The 27154-nt window shown below is 46.4% G+C and overlaps 1 protein-coding gene across 1 annotated transcript; it reads right to left on the bottom strand.

Moving 5' to 3' along the window:
* Positions 1–14842: 14842 nt before the first annotated feature.
* On the bottom strand, positions 14843–18470 carry POU4F2 (POU class 4 homeobox 2). Its single transcript, XM_043902566.1, has 2 exons — positions 17940–18470; positions 14843–17488 (listed from the first exon to the last, which is right to left on the bottom strand). Exons 1-2 carry the CDS (start codon positions 18222–18224, stop codon positions 16547–16549), a joined length of 1227 nt encoding a protein of 408 aa, XP_043758501.1. The 5' UTR covers positions 18225–18470; the 3' UTR covers positions 14843–16546.
* Positions 18471–27154: the final 8684 nt, after the last annotated feature.

Genomic DNA, 27154 nt, shown 5'->3' with positions numbered 1-27154 from the left:
GGGTACCACATAACGCTGAGCAGAGTTCTGTGTACTATACAATGGGTCCTTGTTGGCTATCCATTTAAAATACAGTAGTGTGTACATGTCCATCCCAAACTCCCTAACCCTTCCCCCCATTCTCCCCCCATCCCACAACCATAAGTTCATTCTCTAAGTCTGTGAGTCTGTGTTTCGTGAAATACTCACTTTCATCAGTATAGACTTAACAAAGCCTCCCAAAATTTGCCCTACAGATTTGACCTAAGAGCCTCAGAGGAATAGTACTCATCATTACCAGCTTCATAAATACTCCACAGACATTCCCCAGCAGTTTTGTGGTTTTTTTTTTTTAAGGAAGAGATAGTTGTTTCAAAATAAAGTGTTAACTCAAAACAAAATAATAATCAGTCTGAATCAGGCAGGAAACAGGTTCAGAAATTTATCCATTGCACTTATTGATACAAATAATGAAAATGTATTTACTGGTTAGGTATTAAAAGTTAAAGGGCTTCCCAGATGGCTTAGTGGCAAAGAATCTACCTGCCAAGCAGGAGATGTAGCTTCAGTCCCTGGGTGGGGAAGATCCCCTGGAGAAGGAAATGGTAACCCACTCCAGTATTCTTGCCTGGGAAATCCCATGGACAGAGAAGCCTGGTGAGCTGCAGTCCCTGGGGTCACAAGAGAGTCAGATGTGACTTAGTGACTAAAGAGGAACAACAGTTAAAAGTTAAAACACAAATTAATAAAAACAAATTTTTTTAGAGACACAGATGTATGTAGAAAAACCAAGGGGAGGAAGGTGGGGAGGTGGGATGAATTGGGAGACTGGGATTGACAGTATTGATACTATATATAAAATAGATAACTAGTGAGCACCTACTCTATAGCTCAGGGAACTCTGCTCAGTGCTCTGTGGTGGCCTAAATGGGAAGGAAATAAAAAAAAAACAACACAGGATATGTGTATACATAGAGATGATTCACTTTACTGTACAGTAGAAATGAACACAACATTGAAAAGCAACTGTACTCCAATAAAAATTAATTTAAAGTATATATACATATATATATGTATATATATATATATTTCTTATTCTTCCCTACTATTTACAAGCCTCCTTAAAAAATCTGGAAGCGTGGTCATCTTGGTCTGCGGATAGGCATAACTAATGTTAGCAATCTGGCAAGTAACAGAGGAATTCCTCAGCTGACAAAGATGTCACTGTGCTTCACACACACCTGCTAACTTACCCGGGTACCAACGTGACCAGGGGAGATTGGAGCTGCCTCCTGGCCTAGTTTGGCACTCTCAGGGGGTTTTTGTTTGTTTCACGTGTGTATGTAATCTGAAGAGTACTGATGCTAAAAGAAGGCATTTGATGTTCGAAAGTTAAACCATGGAAAAGAGAATGCATGCTCACTTCTGGCTACTCCTAAAGACGTCGCTCCGGAGGACGGCAGCACCCCCAGGATTACCATTCTCCTTAAAATGAATCTTCAAACCCACGTAGGCCCCAATTTCAGGACTAAGGTTCCTCAAAGCATGAAATAGGTCTGTCTGGCAACCAGATCCAGGAAGTTATCTATGGGGCTTTAGTGACTAAACGACCTGTTAATGAGATTTTAATCAGATCTGACCATTCTTCCTTCTCTAACGCCAAAGATAGTGGTTAAGTAGTATTTACATTTTTAAACTTCCGTGTAACAAACTTGAGACCAGGCTGCTGTCCATGTAAATTATGCTTTCACTGACTAATTACCGTATTTGCTCTCCTAGGCGCCTCGCTGTTGATAGGTCAGGCCTGGGAAAGGCAAATTGTTGCTGTTACATCTTTCAATCAAAAGGCAAGGTGGGTTGTTTTAGTCGGGTTCTCCGTGGGGTAACTTGCACATTTACCTCAGGAAGGGCTGGCTTCCGCCAGGTGTGGCCTCAGATGGGAGTCCAAGAAAACCGTATAATGCACTTCCAGGGCCGGAGTCTCCGGCGGAAAAGGGCCTTGGAGACCCCGGCGTAGCTGGGCCGCTCCCCGGGCATGGGGCCTCAGCCGGGTGGCCACCTAGGCGCCAGGGCTGGCCTGGGATTCCTCAGGCAAAGTGCGCAGTGAAGGCACCTCCGCGGCCTCTTCGCTCAGGTTTGGGAGAAAAAAGGCGACAGAGGCCCCGAAGGCAGCCGGGTGAATGGGAGGACCGAGGGGCTGCAGCGCGCAAGCACCGCGCGGGACGTACCCGGCGGGGCGCAGGCGGGGGCGCTGCCGGCAGGCGCGGGCTGCGGGACCCGGGGCTGCGGCGACCCAGCAAGCCCTCCCGGCTGCCTGGGAGAGACCCCGGGAAGGCCCTGGCGCCCGAGTGGCGCCCTCCTCGCGGCAGATCGGTGGACGAGCCTGTGGATCCCGAGGCTCGAAGCTCGAGACGCCCCCCGCGCGGCTGCCCAAGCCCGCAGCCGCGCTGCGCCGCCCGAATGCAATTTGACCGGAGTGTCCCCGGTCGGCCGCCTAAGGCCACGGCGGCGAGGACCGAGAGGCCGAAAGAGAAAAGGGGAATGGGGTGGGGGAGGGGACCGGGAGCGAGGAAGCGGTGTCATTTCCACCAACTGGGCTCTTTCCTGACCCAGCCGCTCATCTGTCAACGCTGTCTCATTCCTGTTATTTACATCTGTCTTTAGCATTCTAATTACTCGCTTTATTACTTTAGCCTGAAGGAATCCTGTAAAAAACAACGGAGATGAGGATCCTACCACACAATAAAACTGCCCAAAATCCCCACTGCACATTATACAGAGCACTTGAGAATATTTGTGCTGTTATATGACCTCAATATGTCCTTAGATTGATCTTATTATATCTTTCTCCCTTCTCTTTCTCCCAGTGTGTATGTGATGACTCTTTTAAGGTGTGGAGCACAAGAATAAACTGTTTAACAAATGGTGGAAACAGGATTATTCTTGAAGCAGGAGATAAAAGGGGAGATGGGGTTTCTCTAAAAAGACTTTTCCAACCAACCCCATCTAGGTCCAGTTCCAGTTCCTAAACTCTTGGTTTTATTTTTTTGTTCAAGCTTATAAAGTAGAGCTATCTTCACAACCAGGCTTCTAAGGCTGAAAGAATCTTGGAAATTTAGAGGAGAGAATAAAATGCCTAATGTCTTTCATTATCTGGCATTAATCTCTGAGCTCCCAGAAGATCTCAGGAGGGGAAGAGAATTTAGAGATCAGAAATGGGGTTCAAAAATCATGGTGGTTTGAATGCTTTTTTTTAACCTGAGACTTAGAAGAGGGTGCAATATCTTGCTAAACCCCTGATAGCAAGATTCACAGATACACTCAATACTTGAATCCAAAGGAGGCTGATCAAACCTATCAGCAAATCCAGGACAAAATGCAGCCTTCTAACTGCTATTTATTCCTGCAAGTGGAATTATCCTTGCACTCAGTTGCAATTTTCTGCCTGTGCTAATGGTTTTCTTTATTGTGTTACACTAACACAATCTCCTCCAGAAAGAAAATGACAAAATATATGGATTTTCAGATAAATAACTGAGGTAATTTATTGGGCTTTATGCTCTTCTGATGGTGTGGTTGATAGATAATGTAATAATATGTACATAATTAAGCAGGTTTACTGTACCTCCATCAAAATAGGTCCAAGGGCAGTATCTCTGTCTTTAGGCCCACAGTTTTTCTCAATAGATATTTACTTCCTCCACCTTGTGAAGTACAGGGCAGAACCTCAGGAGGTAAACAGCTAGGCAGTAAGTGAGGACTGGAGGTGTGAAGAAATAAGAAAGGAAAACTGGCAAATTCTCTCATAAAGGATCTTAGACTGGAGCCCATTCTTTCACACTGCCCAAACCTCATAAGATTCAGTGAATTGATAAGAAATAAAATGAAACATTGAAGACAAACATAGCCTTCCCAGAGAAACTTACACCCAGTCAGGGAGTGAGGCTTCAAAAACACCTTTGCAGGACCCAGAGACCTTCTGTCAAGAAAGCACAAAGGCTTCTGGGAAATTATTAATAGTGAACTTGGTCACCACATGCCCCTTTGCCCTGGCTTCTGGAGGTTGCCCATTCAAGGCATGGTGTACTTGCTCTTCCAAACTCATCTAAATTACATCAATAACAGAGCGCACTCTTTAATGAGCTCTCAACTTTAAAGACTTGAAGGATATTAACAAGCCGCTTGACAAATGGTGCTTAGAAGCACATTAAAGACGCTGCTAATGGAGCGCATAATGACGGCTAATTTTCGATCAGATATAAATTAGAGCCCCAACAGTTATTTGCCTTAAGGACTTTATGTAAATGATTCTGTTCTGTATAAACTGAAAAGCGAAGAGAGCCCTGCCATTTTGGCAATCCTCATGGATATGATTAATAGATCTGCAACAGAACTGGGCAGAGACAACTGACGGCATTTCCATCTAAAAGTCAGTGTGTTTAGGCAGTGAATATGAGAGCTTCTAGACTTCATGTGCACTTCTTCTTCAACCAAAAGAGTAAAAACGTCCTTGGCATCTCCTCCACATGGTTAAAGAGATTCACAAAAGAAGAGCATCGAGACTCACCTCCCTTAGACCTGCACCTCACACCCACCAAGATGCCCAGGACATGTGCCCAGTCATAACTTTGTCCTACACTGAGACCCAATTCTCCATTTTATATGCTCCCTAAACACACATCCTGCACCATCTTCAAAGACACAGTCCACTCTACTGAGATCTAAGCTCTAGTGATCACTGTTTTTAATCCTCTCACTGTGAAATTGCTTGAGCACTCATTCCCAGCTTTGCATGCAACTCAGGTTCTCCAAGAGCATGCTGGGAACAGGAAGGGATTGGGAGAAGGAAAGTGAGCGGGAGGAGTAGAGGATGAAGGGGGAAATGATGAGGAGGTGCGAAGAAGGGGAGTGGAAAAGAATGTGAGAACAGGAGGGGCTCAGGCAGGAAAGATTAGAGGAACTGTAATATCTAACCAATTTAAAATGGAGGAAACGTTTGAGGCTTTGCTTTTTGTTTGTTGATTTCCCTTCTGAGCCTCCACATTGTAAGTGTTAAAGACTCAAGCCATCAGAATGAATAAAAGGGTTTGGGAACTGATTCTACAAATTGATTTCCTTCCAGCCTACTCCTGCTCTGGTAGTTCATATAAAGCCTGGAAGAAGAGTTACCCTAAGATGGTGTCCCCTGTGTCCAGTTTCTTCTTTATCACATCTGCTTGGTGTCAGCTGGGGTGGATGTCATGTTTAAGGCTGGGATTGCTTACAGTTACAAATGGCAGCAGTTTCATGAATAGCATCCTTTCCTGGACAAGAGGAGAAAAAGTTTGTGTAAGAGGAAGATCACAAAACCTGAACAACCAAAGAACTCTAACTTGTCAATGATTTATTCCAACAAGTCAAAAAAAACCCAAAAATTACCCAAAAAGCAAAACCTCAGCCTTTCTGCTGCAGGGAAGTCAAGTATTACTACATCTCAGGGCAGTTTTCTCCGTCTTACACACATCAGATAAATGTGGATTTGGGGGAGGGGTCATTTTTTATAAGCAACTCTTAGGCAGTGTTCAAGTGAAAAGAGAAATCCTGCCTCAACAAGGGAACTATTTCTACCAGTGACACCAGCTTCTAGGATTTCCTCATCCAAGCCATTTGAGAGATGAGAGCAATGACAAGCGGGCAGGGGAGGGGAAAATGGAAGGGTGATGGGTTGAGCATTAAAAGAGATTCCTCCTAGACTGATTAAATCATTTCATCTGGCAGTAACTGATACCTTTTAGCCAGGAGTAAATGGTGGAGAGTAAGGATGCTTCTTACCCTCATTACTGAGTTATGAAGTAGTTTTAAATGGGGGCACAAGAAATACAATTGTTCTCATCTTCCATTAAGTCTATCTACTCTTCCCTCTAACCCTGCTCCCCAGTCACACACACCTCAAGGGCTAAAGGGACCTGCAGGAAGCCTCTGGACATTTCTTCTACCCACCAGCATAGGATTCTGCAGCAATGGGAGCAAAGCAGAAAGAGCGGCCTCAGCTCTCATTTTGTCTGCCAGCAACATCCGGCTCCCCTCTGTTTTCCACTGGCTATCAGATGCTCTGTGTGATGGCAGAATTGGATGGTAAAAACTAACTTTGAAAAATACAACTTGGAGTTATGGGACCAGCAAAATGAATCACAAAACTGCAGAATTCTTCTCTCACTGTGTTGTGAGAGGGAAAATTGCTGGGTTTTTCAGAATGGCAAGCGATGTTTGGCACATTTCAGCTCAGAGAAATGTTTCTTCTTCCACTTTGTTCTCCTGCTCAGAATGGGTAATTCATGTCACCTTTAGGGAATTTTGTGATTTTTATTTACAATGAACGAGCTCATATTATCAAGACTAATTCCCAGCTACATGCAGTACTTCCACTTCTCCTGGAGACACATGGCGGATCCCTGACTACATGGAGCCAGTATGGTTCCCTGTGATGTGCCCTCCCTATGTCATTATAGCTCCCTTTTCTTTCTGGGGCATCGACTCTCTCTAACATAGGGAGAAGGCAGACCAGGTGTGGTCAGTCTGCATGTCTTCCTCTCCCCAGGGAGAGGTAGGTATCATCTCCTGTTAACCACCCATCTCCCCCGAAATTCCCTCTTTTTCCCTGTTCACCTCCCAAACTCTGAGTGAATTCGAGTGCCAGAAGGGGGGTTGCTGGGGGCATGGGGGGCATGAGGGGAGAGGGGAAATCAATGAAATTATTTGGGAAATGGAAGAATGGGCCCCTCTGACAATACTGACTGTAATTAAAAGCTCTCAGGGCTGCAAAGTGAAAAGTTGACAGAAGAGCAAGTTGCCAAGCGATTCTTAACTAACCCATTTAGGACCATTTCGTGAAAGCTAGAGACTTAATTTAGGGATGTGAACCCCACATCCTCAAAAATGACTTTCCTCTTAGAAGGTGTCAGAAGTCCTAGTTGGGCAGCCAGGGCTTGAGTTCTCTTCTCCACTCACCCCCGCCTCTACCCCCAAAGACCAGCAATTCCGGAGGAAGTGGAGAAAGTGGTTGCCTTCATTCTGGTTCCAGGTAAAGAAGTAGCATTGCTAGTTACCACCTCAAAGTTGGTATCAAAAAGACACAACCGATGAGCCAGGCCACCGAAATCGGGAGAGCCCAGAGCCTGAAGCACTGAACCCTGATTTCGCAGGGAACCCTGATCTAAGTCTGGCTCCCCATCCCGGCTGAGCCCTACCGGCGGGCCTGGTCCTCGCGGTCTTCCTGGGCGTCACAGACGGTATCCGCCCACCGCACCCGCAGAGCGGAAACGCTACCCCCAAGACATCACATTTGAGCTCCACGCTAAGGCAGGCTAGGCAGGAAGGACACACACCTGTGGTAGACAGAAGGTCAGAGCCTGTCGGGACTCTAAAAGAGGCCCGCAGGGAGTCTGGAGCATCTTCCTAGGGCAATCGCATGACTTGGATAGACTAAGAAGGAGAGATTTGGGGTGAGTTTGAGAAGTTTCACTAAGGCATGCGGGCCCCAGGGAGCGGTCTGAGTGTACCTCTGTGCTGGTTTGTGAATGTCCAGCTACGTGTGAGTTGCTGGATGGCAAGAAACCAGGAAAAGAGGGTCTCTCCTTCTCTTCCGGCCTGTGACTTCAGGCCAAGCCGGCGGAGGCTTGGGGAACTCTGGACGGAGGTGTGGCTTTCCACGCTGCAAAGTGATTTTGTTCATCTAGGATCGGAGCAGAATAGGTGATTGACGATTCTGGGCGAGAGTCAGGGGCCTTCCTGCGAAGTCCACCCTTACGTCCTTACAACATACATATCTGGACCCTTGTCCTGCTGTTGAACTTAAGGTGACTCCCCCCTCCCCAACACCACGCCCAAAGGGATTACTGTCTTCCCTCACTTCCACTACCAACACCTTACACCACTAGGCCAATAATTCCCCAAACCAAGGACCCCCTCTAGAAATCAGGGAGCTTCCACCCCGTTTAACCAAAATGCACAGATGCAGACTGCCATTTAGCAAAGCCCAGAGGCCCACTGAGAAAGGGGACTTTCTTTCCCAGTGTGCATTATTAACCCTCCACCTCCCAGCGAGTCCACCAACCTCCTAGTCACACGGGCCTTCGCAAAATACACTGCCCCAGCCACTCATGCCGAAGATGTGGACTTACGCCTGTCAATCACTTACAAACCCATCAATTACTCGTTTGTTTTATTCTTTTTAACCAAAGCTCATTGATTAACAGGACGACTCTGGCATCTTACAAGTATTCTAAAAGCCAGTTGGCTTCTTTCAAAAATATTGGACACAGACTTCTGATTTTCTTGTGGCCTTCCATTACTCAGGGAAACCTGGAAACTACAAGAGAACCCGCCCTTCAGAAACAAAAAACAAAAAACGAAACTCACCAGCAGACACAGATAAGACTGTGAATATGCTCCCAGGGCCTAGATAATGGGAGGGTTTGGGGGAAAGAGGCTTATGAAAAATGATACCTAAATTTTAAAGATCCGAGACTCAGACCCTGCGTGGGGGGAGGGGGTGTGTGTGTGGGGGGGGGGGGGGCTGATGGCTACGCGGGGTCTGGGGACGGAGGAGGGCTCTCGCTTTCCGCCGAGTGACAGCTGGACTAATGGCCGCGGAGCCCGTGCGGAGGTGGGGGCGGCTGAGGCTGGGTGGGGGCAGTAATTACTGGCCCGGCTTACCCGCCTCCCTACTTTAGAGCGAACACGGTCTTTTTGAGCGTCCCCGGCGCGCTCGGCTCGCGCTCGGCCTCCGGGCATCCTGGAGCCTGAATTGGGGGGTGGGGAGCGAGGGGGAAGTGCTAGAGGACTTTAAATCGTGGTTCCTAAAAGGCTTCTGAACTAGAATGTCCCCAAGGCCTCACCCTTGCAGGCCTGTGGAGCAAAAGAAGACCAAGCTGAGACTGCTCCGCGCCCAGCAGTCCCCGACTGGGCCCGCATTAGTGACCCGGCAGAAAGTGAGGAGTGGGGTGGGGGGGTAGACGCTGAAGCGGGTGGCCGCCCGGAAAACAGTGATCCATTTGATCTGGCTGCACAGGACCGAAACCTTTCCACGCGGGTGGAACGAAAGGCGAGGCCAGGTCTCAGCCTACACCCACCACCTCCCCTCCCGGTCCGCAGAGCGCAAACCCTCAGAAGGCGCGTCCGCTCCCTTGGGTCCCAGAACCCCGCAGTTAAGTGTCCACCGAGGGAGCCGCGCTGGGGAGGGCGGAGAGGAGGGGTGAGGAGTCGGGGCTAGGTTCTCCACCTCCTCCCGCCGCCTCCCTCCCGCAGGCTGGAAGCCTCACGTAGTCTGGGATTTTTTCAGAATAATTGATGGGTCCAGTTCTCCAGAGCTTTCCCGGTGAGAGCGCGGCGGACCGCGCTAGAATTTAAATAGACGTGATTAGTAAAATGCAAGGGGGCGAAGAGCCCGGGCAGCTTTTCCTCGCAGGTTCCTGGCCGTGCGCCTGGTAAGGCGGCTGTTACCCGCCCCCCGCCGCCCCCAGGCTCTAGGGGCCACGCGGGGCCAGGGCAAGCGCGTCCAGGGCAGCTCTACTCCCCACTCCCTAACACTGTGGCTCTAACGCTCGCCCCCTCCCAACCAGTTTCTCAGAAGCTTGCACCCCGAACTGGAGAAGAGGGGGGTTGGGGCTGGCTGGGAACCCGAGGCCGGCAGGGTACAAAGTGGTGGGAAGCCAGCGGGTGCGTGCGAAGGTCTCGGTTCCTCCGCATCTCCGGAGCCGGCCAGGCGAGCACGAAACCCTAGCCCTGAGCAGAGAAGAAGGACTCTCTGTGATCACGGTCCCCACGTCCTGCTTCTCATTCTCACTGCTCCCCACCTCTACCTCCGCCATCACCGGTAGACCTTGCTCCTGGCTGCTGAGACCGCAAACCCCGGTCTCGGAACTCAAGGCGCCCCTTCACTTACCCAAAGCTCTAAGAAGGTCCCCTCCACAAAGAAGTGACCTAGGCTGGGGAAAGCCTTCGCCTTCGCTCCCTCTCACACCCCTATCTCATCGATTTGTTCCTGAAAAGGGGGCTGTGCATTCTTATAACATCTACAGCCAATTAATATTGCATTAACTCTATTAAAGAAAAAAAAAAAAAAACAAAAGCACCAGAATACTGCACCCTATCAAAGCCATCTATTATTCACGGAAATGTAATTGGAGACCTAAGATATGTGTGTTACGGGCCAGTGGAGGAAAACAGAGTCGTGACAATATTTCAGAAAGGAAGGGAATCCGAGGGTATCTAATATTTAATTTCAAGTCTGTGGTTTTCTAATTCGAGATTAAAAGCAGTCACGTCTTTGAAGCCAGACAGTTGGTATAAATGTACAGTTAAAATATTCTATTCCACGGTCCCTAGACAGAGCTCTCTGCTCGTCCCAGGCTTCATTAAATTTTTATTATCATCCCAGACTAGAGCAGGGAATGAGCGGAAAGACTGTCCATCTAATTGCAATTGATAAAAAAAAAAAAAGCTCTTAGATTTCCCCCCTCATTTTAATATATTAACAACAGTTTTCTTCCTATGTCCAGTCTTTCCTAGCCCTGTGATGCACACACTTTATCACATAGACACCTTTTCCACTTTCCAACAGGCTTGAAGCTTGGCGGTCTTCTCTGCCCTTTGAGAAGGCCTGGGGATGGGGGCCGGGTGGGGGTGGGGGAGTGGAGGGAGAAAGGGTAGTGGGGACTGGCTTCAGAAAGTGATGCTATATGCCGGGCGGGGGGGGGGGGGGGGAGGGGCGGGGGAGGTGACATCAGTTCTTGAAGCATCTGGTGAAAGATCAACTAGAGACAACATTTGCACAAAGCTGGTTCTTCCCGTGGCACGATGAAAGCATATTGTTACCCAAACAAAACAAACAGATTATTAGACCAGGCTGCACTTTTTGACAGCCTTTCCACTGTGTGGGATGAAAGCAAGGCGTAATATTTTCATTTTATTTCTTTCTTTCTCACTGCTGCCCCCAAACACACACACACACACACACACCCTCAAACCGTTTGTTCTTCTTGAGCCTTCTTCCTGTGCTACTTATCTGTCACACCAGAGGACTAGGGGTGTGTGTGTGTGTGTGTGTGTGTGTGTGTGTGTGTGTTCAGGAAGCCTGTCTCAACAAGGGTACTTCAAAAAAAAAAAATTGAAACTGGTATAAATAAAGCTTTTCATCTCCAGGCAGAATAAAACCCACAGTTTGCTTTCTGAGCAGCTTCCTATTATCACATCGCCACTTAATTTTATTTCTATTCTCTCCAAGTTAAATAGAAAGACTGGCTCACAAGGGAGCTGCCGTGTGCCTACAGACTGGGGATGTCAAGCAGAGAGACTCACTGTGCAAAGTTAATTTCAATTCCCGAGGAGGATTTCACATTCCGGCTGGCTGTGACCCACAGTAATTAGCTGAGATAACTAATGATTACTTACTTATTCCTTGTAATTATCTGGATTTAATAATTCGCTGTGTAATTTATTAATTCGCTCATAATAGCCTTTCAGGACTGGGAATGGCTCCTTTAAAGGAGCAAAGCAGGGGGAAATTTAGTGATTTTTTTCTCATTGTCATAAATCTGTCTCCTGACAAATGTAGATTTCAGAAACATTTCTATCATCATAACTATCCAGGAACCTTTGTCTTCCTTTTTGTCCTACCAGGATACCAATCCAACTTCTTTTTTTTTCCTTCTGTTGCAGGCCCTCTCCTTAAGATCAAATGAAAAGTAAAGTGCAGTTTTAAGTTCTAATGTAGACCATTTACCTAGAAATATAAATTGTTGTTGCCAAACAATTGAAAGGATGAATTTCTAAACTTGCTGTCGTAGCTTGCTTAGAAAAATTTGACCTTCATTCTCGAATAATATGCCTTTTAAGATCAAGCAAATTTTTTAATGCCTTTTCCACCAACTCTTAAAGAGCTGCCCCAACAGATGAAATTATGAATTGATTCATTTCAAGTTTAAAATAAAGTGTTTTACACCCCCCCCAAAATTCCAGCTCTCTTGGCAAAAATGAAGATCTAGAATCTCTCCTTGATAGTAAAAGACTCAGTTATATATTGTTATTTATTTTTTAAATACATTTTCTAGAAGTTAGGATAGGGTTCCTTTGAACGTAAAACCCAATTACTTCATTTACTTTTCATATTTCCATTATATTTCCCCAAGCTGTGTGTCAATGAAACTCAATCTATAAAGGATTGACCAACTGATTTAATGTCAAATATCAAAAGAAAGTTGCCTTCTTTCTGGATAATAGTATTATCCAATTGGTATAGATTGTACTTAGCTATTAACCAGGCCTTAACAATCTTTGCTATTCTCCTTTCCACTTTAAGGAGTCACTTCTTTCCATTTTACTTAAATGATTACACCATCAAAATGGGATCATTTGCCACTAAAGAAGTTAAAAGAAAATAAACTACATAGTTCTGAAACATCAGATTGAGGAAGGCTAGATATGTGACTAAGTCAATTCATAAAATATCTTTTTCCAATAAAATAGTCATTGTGTACCTTAGGAGAAAAAATTAAGAAATGAGTCATGAATGCCAATAGATTTGATCAATATGACAAGGATCATCAGGCACAATCTTCTATTTATCCATCTGAGTATTTTGAAAGCCAATATCAAATGGCTATTTCTCAACAATTTGTACACAGTTCCTTCTTGTCTTACCTTTAATTTTATCTTTAAGACCAAGCCTCTTCTTTTCAAATCCCTTTGTTTTGGTATTTCTCTGTAACTATTATTAATAGAAAACTTTCAGAATGCATTTCTTTTAAAAATTCCACTTTTTCATAAAATAAGCATATTTAAGCAGGCTTAAATAATAGATAAAATTTCCATTTTGTAGGCAAGAAAGTTTTTTTTTTAAATCCTTGTAATAACATAAAGAAGATGAACTTAAAATGTTATAGTTATAGAAGTCCAGGAACACAGGAGACAAAGAACACTTGATGAATGAAGGAGTAAATATAGGCTTTCACTCAACTGTTGAAGTAAATGGATAGTTGCTTTTCTGTCACTTCACTTACAGAAACTTAGGACAAACATGCAACATGGAAGCTACATTTCAAAATGCACTAAAAAGAACACCTGTGTTATTTCTATCCATTGTATTTCTCAGTTTCTACTATTTTACAAGATTTCTCTCTTCATTTAAACATGTTATATTTGTAGAAAGAATAACTCACTCACCTTTCTCCTAACACACGCTAGATAACAGCTATTTATAGGAAGAAGGAGGTGTTATTTATTGAAGATAATTTTTATCCTAGATCAGAAGCCTGGTTTGCTATATATTCAAGCCACTTAATTCATTTTCTCCACTCAAGAAAAAGTAAGCAAGCAGAAAGTTTTACTGGCTGGAACTGTACAGTCAAACGTGTTGGAGCAAGAATGAGTCATGTGGTTGCTATCCGTGGTGCTGAAATCAGTACCCATTACAGTGAGACTGAAGGTAGGCTGAAAAGACTTTCAGTAAAACTGAATCTAATAATAGGTGGTAAAGTGGAGAAATGGGGTATTCAGCCTTCAAAACACAGAAATAAAATCAAACCATCAATATCACTATATATGGGATTACAGTTTTTTCTTTTAAATCCCACGAATTTCTCTACTTCCTTAGATATCTTTGCAGTGTATCTCGTTGTTTCTATATGGACATATGAATTTTGTTCTTTCGGTTATCTTTTTTTATTTCAGTTATAAAGAAAGAAGTCCTTTCACCCATTATCCTTCCAACTTTCACAACTCTTTCTGTTACTTCTGAGAGTCATAATCAATTTTCCAACCATACTTAGTTCCAACTTGAGCCACTAAAAAAATTTTCATTGGCACATGGGATGTTTTGTAACCTCATCCTCAAAATAAGAAATATTCCAAGACAGTTCCACCTTAGAGGGGTAACTTCTCAGGTTAGCAGAATTACCCATATAGGATGGCCTGTTCCCTCCTTCTTGTTGGACCTATAATTAATATGATATTTTAATCATACTAATTTCACAGAAATAATATAAATATCTAAACCAGAGCTTTCCTGGGGAAAAAGACTTTAAAAACTTAATATGTTGCCCAACTGTTGTAAGAAGCCTGAAAATTATTAAAATTGGTGAGGAGGTTTCTTGAAACTAGGATCAGAAAAAGAAAAGTTGATGTATCAGATGGGCAGAATTTTTTTGTGCCAAACCACTAGTAGACAGCTTTCACCAACTTTGGTGTCTGGATGAGTCATAGAAAGGGGGCAAAATTTTGCTTCCCTAGCCACCTAAAATTTCTTCCTCAGCCCCACTCTGCCTCTTGCAGAATGTGAGTTTCCTTAAAGGCCATGGAGAAAGAGAGAGAGATGCTTTACTTCATAACCCAGTAACCTAGGTGCTTTCTGCTCTGACTGTGGTGCATTACTCCTTAGGAGTGGTGACTGAACTGAGTATAGTGGGCTCTCCTCTAGGCCTCAACCAGGGTGTCCCACTCCCCCAAACAGGCCTTAACATTTGCCACACCCAGTCTCCCAGTGCTGCTAAAAGCTGAACTGAGATCCCTTCTTCCTTTTCCCTATGCAATATCTCTGCTCACAAAGATTCTCTTCCCAGAATTTTGCCGATCTGGAAAAAGAACTCCAAGTGAGGTATTTGGAGCCAATGTTGTGACCTCGTCTGCTGAGAAAAGCAAAGCACCTGTGAGATGAGCTGGGCTACTATAAAGCCTGTTGTTTTCTATTTTCCTAGAGAAACACCCTCCACTAAACCCAAGTCAAACTTTGGCAACAATCACTGCGTAATAAACCATCAAAATGTGTTTCTGCTTTTAAAAATCCCTCATCAAAATAATTCCCATGTAAATGATTTAAAACAACATCACATTTTAAAATCCATTTAATTTTAATAGCATATTTTAATGAAAAAAAGCAGCATACTTTGCCAATAAAACATTAAAATCATCTCTTCAATGAAAGACAATCAAACAACACCAAAAATAACTTAGTACATTACCATAGTAAATAAACCATCTAGTAACAAAAACAAGAAACCAGGTCATATACAGAATTCAAGACTTCAGAGAGCCTTAAATGGAACAGCAATACAGCAAAATTTGTAAGAATATATCTATATGTGCATCATTTTGAATGAAATATTTACAATAGATAAGGTACCAGTCATCATGTACCTAATTCTTTTTGTTGTTTCAAAAGAATTCTACCAAACAATGTGAATTTACAAGCAGTGCACTGTCTTTCTTATAGTTCAGATTAGTTTTTCTACAAACAAACCTCCAAAAGGAAAAATGGAAGGAGGAAGGATTCTTGTAAATGTTAAAATGTAGTCCACAAAGCAATTGAAAACTAGAAGACTGAAATACCTTGGTGAAATCTTAAAATCTGGAAGGGCAAACACCAAGTGACAAACGCACCTAAAGCTAGAAAATGATGCATCATATTCATGCTTCCAACTGCTTGACTTCTCTTCCATTAGAGGTGTGTGTGTGTGTGTAAGAGTGAGTGAGAGAGTGCATGTGTGGGAATCCCCATTAAATATGTAGCAAAGTAAACAATACTTTGGACAGTGAATCAGGTCTATACGGTTAAGACATCCATTACTGAGTATTGACTCACAAATCAGAACACTACCAGTGAAAACAAAGAAAAAAACAACCTTCATTCAAAGTGAGAATATACAAATGGGCCAAAAGGAACACAGTATAAGAGGAAAACTGTATAAATTCAGTAAACTCATTAAACATAAAAAAATTTTAACTTCACTAGCTATACTCCCCCCACCACCGGTTTGTTAAGACTAAAGAAGTTTAATTAATTAGAATGTGCACAAATTAAGTTGCTAGAGAGATAAATTAATAATTTACAGAGGGTTGTTCAGCAATAATCTAATAATAGCTTTCAAGATCAGTGAACACAGCAGGCGCAACTCCTTTCTTAAGCATTAACACTTCAGAGAAGGAAGAAGGGGGTAAGAACCACAATAAAAATATATATATAATATACAGTGTAAATGCAGAAAATCTGCCATCTTTTTTTTTTAATTCAAAATACTTTAGAGATGTCTCTATCACATTAAGCATTAACTCTAGTTTAAAGTTTCAGTCCTGAATCAATTTCTATTTCTGAAAAATAGCTGCAAAGTGTACTTTTAAACTTGAACAAGGGTGACGTCTTTAGGAATAAAAACAAATCTTACTTGATCATTCTGGGGGCCTTTTAAAAGGCTGTCTCGTCTGCCTTCCTGCAAACAGCCAGCTCCAGACTTCCTCTGAAGAGGCCGAGGTGCCTTTTCCGAGTGGGTGGGGTCGAAAGGGACAACTTTGCTACAACTTGACAAATCCCTTCTTTTGCTTTTCTTTCCTTTGAGAAATCGTTTCACATTCTCACCGGGCTTGGGCTCAGTAGCTCACGCGTTCGCTCGCTCTTCAATCCTCGCTTTTTCTGGATTCACATTTACTGGAATTGTTTTCAGGTCGCGAAAAAATGGAAAGAAAAAAGGCAAGAGGGGTGGGGGGGGTGGGGGAGAGATGAGGAGGGGGCCTGTCCCTGGAGAGGCCTAAAGTGGGTCTCCTAAATGCCCGCGGAATATTTCATTCTTTTCTGTTTCTGCCTCTGGTTGCAGAACCAGACGCGCACCACGTTTTTCTTAAGGTCCAGCTTCTCGGCGATCGCGGCGATCTTTTCGGAGGAGGGCCGCGGCTGGATGGCGAAGTAGGCTTCCAGCGACCGCTTCTCTGGCGCCGCGATGGACGTGCGCTTGCGCTTCTTCTCCGCGCCGTTGAAGAGCTCGGGCTTGGTGAGCTTCTCGCGGTGAGACTTCTCCGCCTCCTCTAGCCACGCTTGCAGGATGGGTTTGAGCGCGATCATATTGTTGTGAGACAAAGTGAGGGACTCGAACCTGCAGATGGTGCTCTGGCTGAGCGAGCCCACGCCGGGGATCTTGAGGTTGGCCAGCGCGGAGCCCACATCGGCCTGGGTCACCCCCAGCTTGATGCGTCGCTGCTTGAAGCGCTCGGCGAATGCCTCCAGGTCCCGGGGGTCGGCGTCCACGTCGCTCATGCAGCCCATGTGCGAGGGCAGCCCGTGCGCGTGGGCCATGCTGAGAGCAGCTTGGTGCATGGGGTTCATGGTGGCCATGTGCGGCGCGTGAGCTGGAGTGGACACCACGGCGCCGTCGGGGCCCGCCATGGCCCCCAGCGCCAGCCCGGGGCTCAGGTGCTCCAGCAGCTCGCCCTCCAGCGCCTGGTGCGGCTGATGGTGGTGATGGTGGTGATGATGGTGGTGGTGGTGCGTGCCCGCCAGCGCGGACGGGTGCGAGATGGGCACGGACGAGGAGGAGGCAGCCGATGTGCAGGGGATGGTGTTCATGGTGTGGTAGGTGGCGTCCGGCTTGAAGGGGCTGTGGTGGGGCGGGTGATGGTGGTGGCTCTTGCTCTGGGAGACGATGTCCACCGCCGCCAGAGCCTCGGCGCGGGCCAGCAGACTCTCATCCAGCCCGCCGAATATATTGCTCTGCAATTGCAAGTAAAAGGCACACATTACTCTCAGCAGGGAATTGTGCGCACTCTCTCCGGAAGCTCCGGCCCAGCGCTCCGCACCGCCGCCGCGCCTACAACATTCCCAGGACGTTAAAATAATAATAGTGATAATGATGATAACAATCCGGAAACTAGCGGGTGAGGAGGAGAGGAGGGAAGCCACGGAGACAAACCAAGAGTGCACGAGAAGGAGGAGGAAAGTGAGCCTGCAAACACAACACAACACAACACGCGCACAGGCAACATTCCAGGTCATAAAAATTAATATGAAAGGAAAGACCCGCTGAATACATAAGCGAGAGAGAGGGGGGAAAATTGGTTGGAGGTGTGGGGTGATTTGCTGTGCAGACATGAAAAAAACATCAAGCAGATAAAGGGGGCTGTCAAAATGTGCCTTTAAGCGGTGATTATGCAGAAATACGCACCGGTGGGGTTGGAAGACACGCTCTCCGCATCGCCTCGGAGCCCCCGCCGCTGCCGCTGCTGCTGCCGCTGCTGCTGGAGCTGCTGCTCCGGCCTCCGCCGCCCCCGCCGCTCCCGCCGCCGCCGGCGGCGGTGCTGGAGCTGCTCGGAGAGCTGGCGGAGGGCGCCACGGGAGCCGAGGACCCCGGCGAGGCACTGTGCAAGGCCGAGTACTTGGGCTCCACGTGCAGGCCGCCGCCGTGCGGCATGCTGAACGCCTGCTTGCTGTTCAAGGACATCATCATCATCTTCCCCGCCCGCTCGGGCGCCGGTTCCGGGCGCACGCACTGGCCCCGGCTGCTGGGACCCTCCCGAGAAGTGCTGGGCGAGAGCCGAAGCGGGGAAGGGCGATGCAAAGTTGTGCTCACTCGCCGCCGCTCCGAGCTCTGCGCGCCTGGCCCCGGCTACGCGCTCCACCTCTGGCTACTGAGGTCAGTCTGAGCGGATGCTGGGCTCCGCTTGGCGCTGGCTGCAGAACCTGGGCGCCCGAAACTGCCCCCGCTCTTCGCGGCCGCAGAGTTATACTCCCCTCTCCCCGCGCCTGCCCCCGCACACTCCGCCCTCCCTCCCTCCCGCGCGCCTCCGCCCTCCCCTGCCTGGAAGCGCCGGTTTCTCCTGCTCGGATTCTAGCGTCGCCCCTGCTCCCTCCTGGCTTCCTCCAGGCTTTGGTCCTTTCTGCTCTCCTGACACCCCCCTCCCGCTCCCCCCGCCGCTCCCCTCCCCGCGCCCTCCGCCTCCCCTTCCTGCCCCCGCCCGCGCGCCGATGCCGCCGCGCCTTCCCCGCGCCCCACAGCACTCACAGCCGTCCCCAGCTCAACTCTGCCGGGTGGCCGGGTCTGCGCTCCAGTCGCTGGGCGGTTCCTACCTAAGAGCCGACCTCCAGCCCCTCCGGCTTCCTGAGCCCAGTATGCGCCTCGCTGGGAAAAGAAACTACTAAATAAAGTTGCGGGCCAAAGCGACCTCGGCTGAGTTTTTGCCTAGACTATAACTAAAGCCTCTTACCTGGCTGCCTCCCCCGCCTCCTGCTTACTGCTAAGTTGCAGGCCTCCGCCCCCAACTCGTCCGTCCCTCCCTGACGCTCGGGTGACCCCGATCCTTGGCTCGCGACCACAGTGTCGAGAACGCGGACCCTGCCGCGGACCTCGGTGCTCCGTGCTGCTCTGCGCTTCCGGCTGGTATGCGCAGTGGTTGGCGCTTGGCTCTGCGCCCCCTCGGCCCGGCGGGTGCCTGGTGCCGAAGGGACTTGGGGTCGACAGGGCTGCAGGGCTTTCTCTGACACTCGGTTTTTCACTGCTCTCAGCGGATTGGACGCGGGAAGAGCGGCTCCCGTCGCCTGTGCGCATGCGACTCCCCCCCACCCGGTGCCCGCCAGGCCCCCGGGTACTCCCCCCAACACCACCACCGACAGACACTCCTCTCCACCCTCTTTTCTCTTCCTCCGGATCTTCCTTCTCCTCCTCTCTGTCTTCAGTTCAGTGTGAGTTAGGTCTTGGGCGGATCCACTGGCAAACCCTGCTGCTGGATTTATTATCCTTCATTAGCCACAATCAAAGAAGGAAGGGGCGACTGACGAGGGGCAGGGCCAGAGATCACAGAGCGCATGTGCTGCAAAAAGTCCTCCCCACCCGAACACACACACACACACACGCGCGCGCGCGCGCGCGCCCTCAGGGGCTGGCACCAGCCCCACTTATCTTCATTTCCACAGCCGCTCCGTGCAGAGAGAGCCTATTTTTAGCCAACACTTTGCTCGCACTTTTGTCCCAGAGCGGACCACTTTTATTAGAAGTGGACACACACTCTTAGTTCCAGTTGTGAAAGAAGCAGGCACTCTCCTACCACAAGACACGCGCGCGCACACACTCTACCTTCCTTCTACTTCTCTCGGTGTTGGGGACTGCTGTCACCGCTGCCCCCCGCAGCGTGCAGAGGGAGCGGGGTGCCGGCGAGGGTGAAGGCCCTGAGTCCAGCACGCTAGAGCCCGCGGGTGGCCGGAACCGGACGGGGCGGCTGGGAGCAGGTGCAGGCACGCGGTGCCTGGGGAAGGCGAGCAGGTGCGAGAGCAGGCGGTAGGCCTGAGAGGCTCTGGCGCGCGCTGGGACAAAACAGAGTGGCAAGGAGCGTGGCGAAGGGGGGCCCTCGAGTGGTTGGCGCCTGGAAGCCCTGCGGCGGTGGCAAGTAGGGGGTCTCTCGTTCACCCATGACCTCTGCGGGTGAGGATAGCAGGTTCAAGTCTGGAGCTCAGTCCTCGGGAGTCGCCAGAGTACTAGCAAAGCTGAAGCAAACGGCGCGCGACGGGCTCTGTCCATGGTGCTTAACCCCCTTGCAACTCCAAGGCTTGCCTTCCTCGTCCCGTACGTGGAGGAAAAGAATAAATAGTAGCCGAAGGGAATTCCTACTAGCAGTGTTCCCGAGAAGCCCAGAGAAGCGTGGACACGGGGCTGCAGAACGGTGTTGACATGAATGAATGTGGCTTGCGCCGGTCGCTTCAAGTAAATGCTTAGGTGTTTAATTTCTACCTCAATAACAGCCAGGGTAATTTCAAGGAAATTTTTAAAAAGTGACATTGTACAGCTCTCACTGTCTCAAGCTTCGAGAAATGAAATAAATCAAAGTTAAAGGCTTGAGTATCATTTAATTATAGTGCGAATAGCGCTTTGAAAGAAGTAGAACAACATCTCTAAACAAATTATGACTGGGCCAGGAAGGAATTATTAGATTGAAATTTCATTTAGGCTCGAGAGACACTGCGCTTCACTGTGTAATCTGCTATGCCTCATCTGATTTGTATGCTTAATTCAGCTTGACGAATTTATTAGTTTTCATAATAGTGAAAAAATTGAGCAGTACTATGAGCTAATGCCTTGTGTGTACTATAAATTGTATGTCATCGTGGAAAGACTGAAGTCTATAGAAATCTTTTATTAATGTCGGTATAGGAGGGAGGATTTTTGTGCAAACGGTGGAGAGGTTCAAGCCAAACTCCAGAGTTGCTGGGTCTCACTGGTCCATTAACATATCATCATATTAATTAGACTACTTCATCAATGATATAATTTCAAACTTCAAATTATGTTCTAATTAACAAGGGTCAGCCAATTTGCTTAATCTTCAAGAGGCTTTGGATGATCTAATTAGTATAAACTGTTCAGCATCTCTAAAACCTAAAAGAAATCCATTAAAATATTTTTGGTGTGTACGCTATCAGTACTGTGTAAGAACCAAAGGTCTAAAAGTAAGAGTGGAGGAGGAAAATAACTGGAAGGCAAAGGTGTGCATCTACCTAGTTCTTCCAGATTATAACACTAAGGGAATCACAGGAGAAACTTTTGGGTATTGCACCTCATAAACAATGTGTTTATGTATTTAAATAAAGGTATAAGAATATCAAGGAGAAAAAAAATCACAAGGGGAAAAATTCTTCTCTTTCATTAGGTGCCTAATTAGATGTAAAGCGAAAAGCAACCCTGAGGAGTTTCCCAAGCATTATTGTGGCATCAGTCAGCTGAACTTGGATTGCAAAATCAAATATTTGGGGGTGTTTTGAACCTCTCCCTGTCCCCTCCCCCTTCATTGAGCTTAATTACTTGCCATAGTTGTTTTAATGTATGTTGTCACCTGGGAGTATTGAGAAATGCATATCGTTAATATGAATTAATCTTGATTTTAATAGCAACTGACAACTGATCTCCAAAATGCTAAACACTTGTCACCACTTCATATGGTAAATAAGATAGTATAATAAATTCATGAAATAAAGAGGGCACTGTTGAAATGACTGGACAAACTTTGTTTGATATGAAGTTTAGTGATTAAAACTATTTTAAGCAGGACAACTCCCAAGAGAATATTCTCCTGGTGTCTAAAATCTATATATCACTGAATTAATTTGATACAACTTTTTAAAAATCTTTCTGATATTTCTCAATGGTATCTCTTAATTCCAGATCAAAAAAAGGGGGGAGCCCTTTATTCTAGTTATCAAGGTGAGACAAATTAATATGTAGTTGTAAAGCAATTCAAGAGTTTATTTACCTGCATTCATGTCCTCTTAGAAAACACACACTTTTTTTTTTTCAAAAACAGGTGAGAGTTAGATTTCTCCTTTTCTCACCCAATAAGAAAATGAACAGCAGTGATCATGTTGTATTAGAGGGGAAATGCAATTCTTCCTTCGTCACCACGACTTGCAATCTTGAAATCTCTCCTACCAGAAGTGTCCAGAGTACCAAGCTCTTTGCGGTGTTATCAATAAAACCCATTTTGGTTTTGCCCACAGGCAGTGTTGCAAAGTGCACCAGCAAGTGTGGAAGTTGCTTTCTGAGGAAGTAAGACTCCAGTCCCCCAGGTAGCGGAAACCATCTAAACAACAGGAAAGTTGAGAATAAACCCAAGGGACAGCAGCAAATGGCCCAACCTTGGAGTCTGCTTCATATGACCTCCACATACACTTTTATGTCCAAGCATTTATCTGCCCTGGTGCCTATGCACACCTTCAGACCTACCTAATAAACTGAAAGCAGAGAAGTGGTTTTCTTTTCTTTTTCTTGTAAGAAGAGAAATAGAAAATGAATCAACTACATGGGTGTCACATGTGTGTGACTACCAGAGGGGCGCCTTTCTTTTCGCCAAGCCTCTTTGTTTGACAATAGCTTCTGTCCCATCGCTGCCAGATGCGATAGATGTGACCAACTTCCCTCCCGCGGGCAAAGAATCGCTTGAGGTTCCACTCAAGCTCCCTGGCAGTGGGGTCCCTGCGGTAGGCACCCCCTCCCACCCCGAAATCAGCCCGCAGCCATCCCGAGAGGAGAAATCACTGTCTCCGCTCCTGTATCTGGGACCTAATTTACTATTAAAATTTTAAGCAGTGCATTCATATTTTACTGGACCTAATGTGTTTTATTAAATTTTAATCCATTAAGGGCAGTGTGATTTCTCTGTATTTCAAACAGAATTGAGTTGGATTACAAGGAAGATTTTTTAAAAAGTGAGATCTGACCCCTTTCATGCTCCATCCCGACCTCGGGTTGTTAGGGCTTCCGGGAGGAAAGGAGAAAGGATGGATTCTCCCGCGTCCCATCTTCTCAAGGTCAATCTGCTCTGGATCTGAATAGACTCCCGACCCCCTGAGCTCTCTCTGCACTCTGTAGCTTAGGGCACAAACTCCTCCATGGCCTCCGCTGTTCCAAGGAAGAAAAGAGAAGGAGGAAATTAGCCCTGAAATTGAGACCTCTGGGAGCGCCCAGAGAGCCCAGCTACAGTGCGGGAGGGGTGAGGAGGAGGGCTCGCCTGGACTTCTCACGCCCTGGGGCTATTTCGAGGAGTAGGGGTGCGTTTTGCTCAAACACCTTTCCTCTTCAGAGCAAGTCCACCTGCTCTTGTGTTTGTCGCTAACTTTCTCTCTCCACTGGCTGCCCCCGAGTCCCAAGTCCCCTCCGCTTAGAGGTGGAAAGAGTACCCCTTTCTCCCAAAGCTCCCAGGCGCCGCCCGTGCGCGAGGGCGCACTCTGGCCCAGTGCTTGCCTGCCTAACTCTCACTCTCCACGCCTCCAGCTGCAAGCACTCAGCAAGAGTCTCCGGAAACCTCTGCATCCGGTAGTTCCCAGGCTCTCCTGGATCGAAATTCGGGCTCGCAAACTCCTGCTCTCCCAACAACGTCTGGCAGGGCGAATGGAAAGGGGCCATTGGCGCTCGGGAGCGCGCACTTTGAGGGTCGGGAGAGGCTGGCTCCCCGGCCAGGGCCCTGTAGTGGCCGGGCACGCCAAGTGGGACTCTCTAGATAATTATGGACTGAGGACAGTGGCCGGGCAGGAGACCAGAGGATGAGAAAAGGCAAGGTAGAAAAGGAAAGCAACGCTTCCCTTTTCCCCGGTGGAGGGAAAGGCGCGGAGCTGAATTTCAAATAAAGCAGGCTGACTGGGAAGAGGGAACGCGGGACTCGCCAGCCCCAGGCCCGCTGGATGCTAGCAAAGCTCCTAGACGCCTTCACGATTCCGGCGGGTAGGTTGACTGAGGTCGAAGTGGGGCGAGCACTGGCGTCGACCAAGCTGCGGAGCAAACACCACAGGCGCCAAGAAATTAACAGCCGCCCGAGGGAAAGAGTGAGTCCTCCGTTTCCAACTCCTTACTCCCCAGAGCTCCAGGGCGCGAATCACACTCTTAGGCACGGACACACACACAGACACGCTGACACCCACGCATGCAAACACACAAGTGCTAACACTCACGCACACTCACTCAGATTCACACCTGTTTCTCTCCTCCCCACTCGCCGTGCAAAGGGGAGAGGGGCAGATCTCCTCCTTCTGTGCCCAACAAGCGCCCCTATGTTTACTTTCCCGATGAAACTGTTATTTTTCTTCGTAGTGAATTTCCCTGGTCGGTGTGTTTACCTCTCCCCAAAGTTAAGTCCAGTCACGAAATCAAACTTAAGGCATTGGAACAATCAATGAAGACTTTTTGCAGTCCATGGCGCCTTGCGCTTCCTGGAAGTAAAATAAATGCAAGAAATCGAAACTTAATTACTTGAAAGAAATCCAGAAATCCCTCTGCATAATTTATCCAGTCATTTTTCGTAGTGTTTGTGTTCAGTGCAGTGTATGTTAAGTTTATACTTGGGGCTAAGATCTGGTTTCCTTCGCGGATTCCTTCGGGGTGACTCCACCCGACCTCAGCCAGGAATTTTGCCTTGCACTAGATCCCCCTTCTTCTTTATCCCCAGAGCTGATCTAGTAACTTTTTTTTTTTTTTTAATTCTGAGGTCACCAACTGTAATGGTACAAGAATCCCTGGGGCTGAGTGTTCTGTGTAGTTAAAAGATGAAAAAATAAATCTCACCCATTTTCTCTTCTTTTTGCTCACTGGGGCTATCGTCTAATTTGTGTGAGTTGCCTAACACTAGATCTGAAATCAGGACCCTTAGTAAATACAAGGCAGGAACATTTCTGTGAAGGAACAGTGCCCCATCAGAAAGTGCCAATCTGCTGGTGATGGAAAAATTGATTAAAAGGTAGACTTTTCCCTTCTCTCCAGGGAAATTCTCCCTCTTCCTCCCTCCCTCTTTCTCTGTCTCTCTCATTATCTTCCTAAGGCACACTACTTGAATATTTGTTCCTACCACACTACTCTTCAAGGTGTATAGCTAGACCACAAACCCAGTACATTAGTTTCTGCCTCTGATATCTGTTCCTTTCAGACTCATTCATTTTCTCCTTTGGTCGCCAGTTAATTGAGAATCTTCGTATTCATAAAGTGCCAAAAGATCTTCATGGGAGGGGGTTATGAATGGAGACGATGCTCCTGTGTTCAGCTTAAACATACTGGCTAATATCAAATGACTTTTCTACATATTGTGATTCTGACGTTGAGTCCTATTGGGAATTTAGAAATTTCATGATTACTAAAGCTATGGCTAGTGGATTTGCAGAACAGAACGGTCCCTGAATCTATTAGCATGGGGAGGGTGTTTCCAGAAAGACAAGCTTTCTCACAGACATCTTATAGAAATCTGAAGTATTGTTATGAAAGAATGAAAAATACATTGGGGAACAGCTTGGAAACTGAAGTACATTTTGATTTAACTTACATTAACAGAAATGTAATGTAAAAGTGAAAGGATCTAACAAAACCATTAATAATTAAAAAATAATTACAGATAGTCTATCCTTACTATTCATAACCACTCAACACTTTAGACAAAGAAAACGGAATACTCTTAATGGGAATGAGATGTGAGCAGACTGCTAATGAGAAGTTAACCAAGGACTGTGAATTTGTCAAAGGAGACGAGTTTCCTTGTTCCCCTCACACACACACACACACACACACACACACACACACGCACTTAAATGCTCTCAGAGTTGGCTTGGACCTTCCTTTTCCATCAGCGTATACACTGAGTGTCGGTTTATGCAACAGAAATCTCTTGAGCAATAACAATACAGACCTTATTGAATTGTGAAGATCAGGGGCACCAGATGGTTTGTCTATTAACCATCCTCACTGACAAATATTTATAGGTGCCTAAGAGATCCATGCTTCTGTAATAGATTTTGGTTGGACAATTCCATCCCACAAGGATTTCACAAACCTATGAACCTCTAAAGACAGCATTTATTTCTAGCCCTTGCTTGTGACCGCTTTTTAAAAAAGATGTCATTCTTTAAGGATTCGTTGTCGTCTTTTTTCTTTGTACTTTATACATTCATTGTACTCCTCACCAGAGGAGTTGCATTCCAGTATTTTTTTAAATGTGCATATTAATTTTTCTGTTACCTAAATTAGAATTATTTTCTTCCCAGTATGAATTTTCCGATGTTCCAAGGCTTTAGAGCAGATTCCCACATATAATCATGCAGCAAACTTTTAATCATGCAATAGACCTTTAAGATGTTGGGAAGGAAGATACAGTGACTCCATTCTGATTTTCACTGCATATTCTTCTTTATTTTGTTTGAGAGTCACATGGGACTGCCCTAGAGTGCTTCGTTGATGTTTGGAGACACTGGGAGGAAATCAAAGGAGCCTTGCGGAAAGCAAACTTCACTGCCTCTTTGCAGAGATAAAGGGAATTCTTACAAAAGGAGAGATTTGCAGACATACAACTGGAATTCAATGAAGTCATGGCTGAGGCATCTGCTGAGAAGCTACCAGGAAGTGGAGACCTACAGCCCATGTCAAATCTTTCCAGTCTAAAGAATTTGAAGCTTCCTTCCTTCCCCATCCCCAGATGAATCAGAAACAAAACAGCATGCCTTTTGTAGGAAACAAAAAAACCTAAGGAGAAATGCTAATGGAGTGCCCGAAAGGATTATAAACACTTCTTAGCTGTGTAAATATGACCTGAGTGCATAAAACATGATAGAGTCCATGTAGGCATTCATTCTGTTTCTGTTTAATGCAGTAGAAGGACATTGTGACAGTAATGATAGCAAACACATTCAAACACTTTATCCTTTCTTGAAATTTGGCATATTGTCCATGATTTGCCTGTAAATCTTGTATGTACAGAAATGAGCGAATCATCAGAGAATTTTAATATTTGTACCTAAGTATGTGTCATTGTCTCTGTCTACCGTTCTCTCCTTTATATGCCTATGTAGATCATCAAGATAAGAGTTCAACTAACATGCGCTCTGGAAGATGTAATAATTTTGCGCTTTGACTAGATTTTCCTGATA

The sequence above is a fragment of the Cervus elaphus genome, chromosome 5 (assembly GCF_910594005.1).
Source record: "Cervus elaphus chromosome 5, mCerEla1.1, whole genome shotgun sequence".
In the NCBI taxonomy this organism is placed as follows: Eukaryota; Metazoa; Chordata; class Mammalia; order Artiodactyla; family Cervidae; genus Cervus; species Cervus elaphus.
The sequence above is the reverse complement of the archived record's forward strand: the minus strand, read 5'-3'. Positions and strand labels throughout refer to the sequence as shown.

Coding starts and splice junctions, on each gene's coding strand:
- POU4F2 (XM_043902566.1), bottom strand. CDS start 18,224: ATGATGATGATGTCCTTGAACAGCAAGCAGGCGTTCAGCATGCCGCAC. Junction 17,489..17,939: donor CGTGTCTTCCAACCCCACCG/GTGCGTATTTCT, acceptor TTGCAATTGCAG/AGCAATATATTCGGCGGGCT.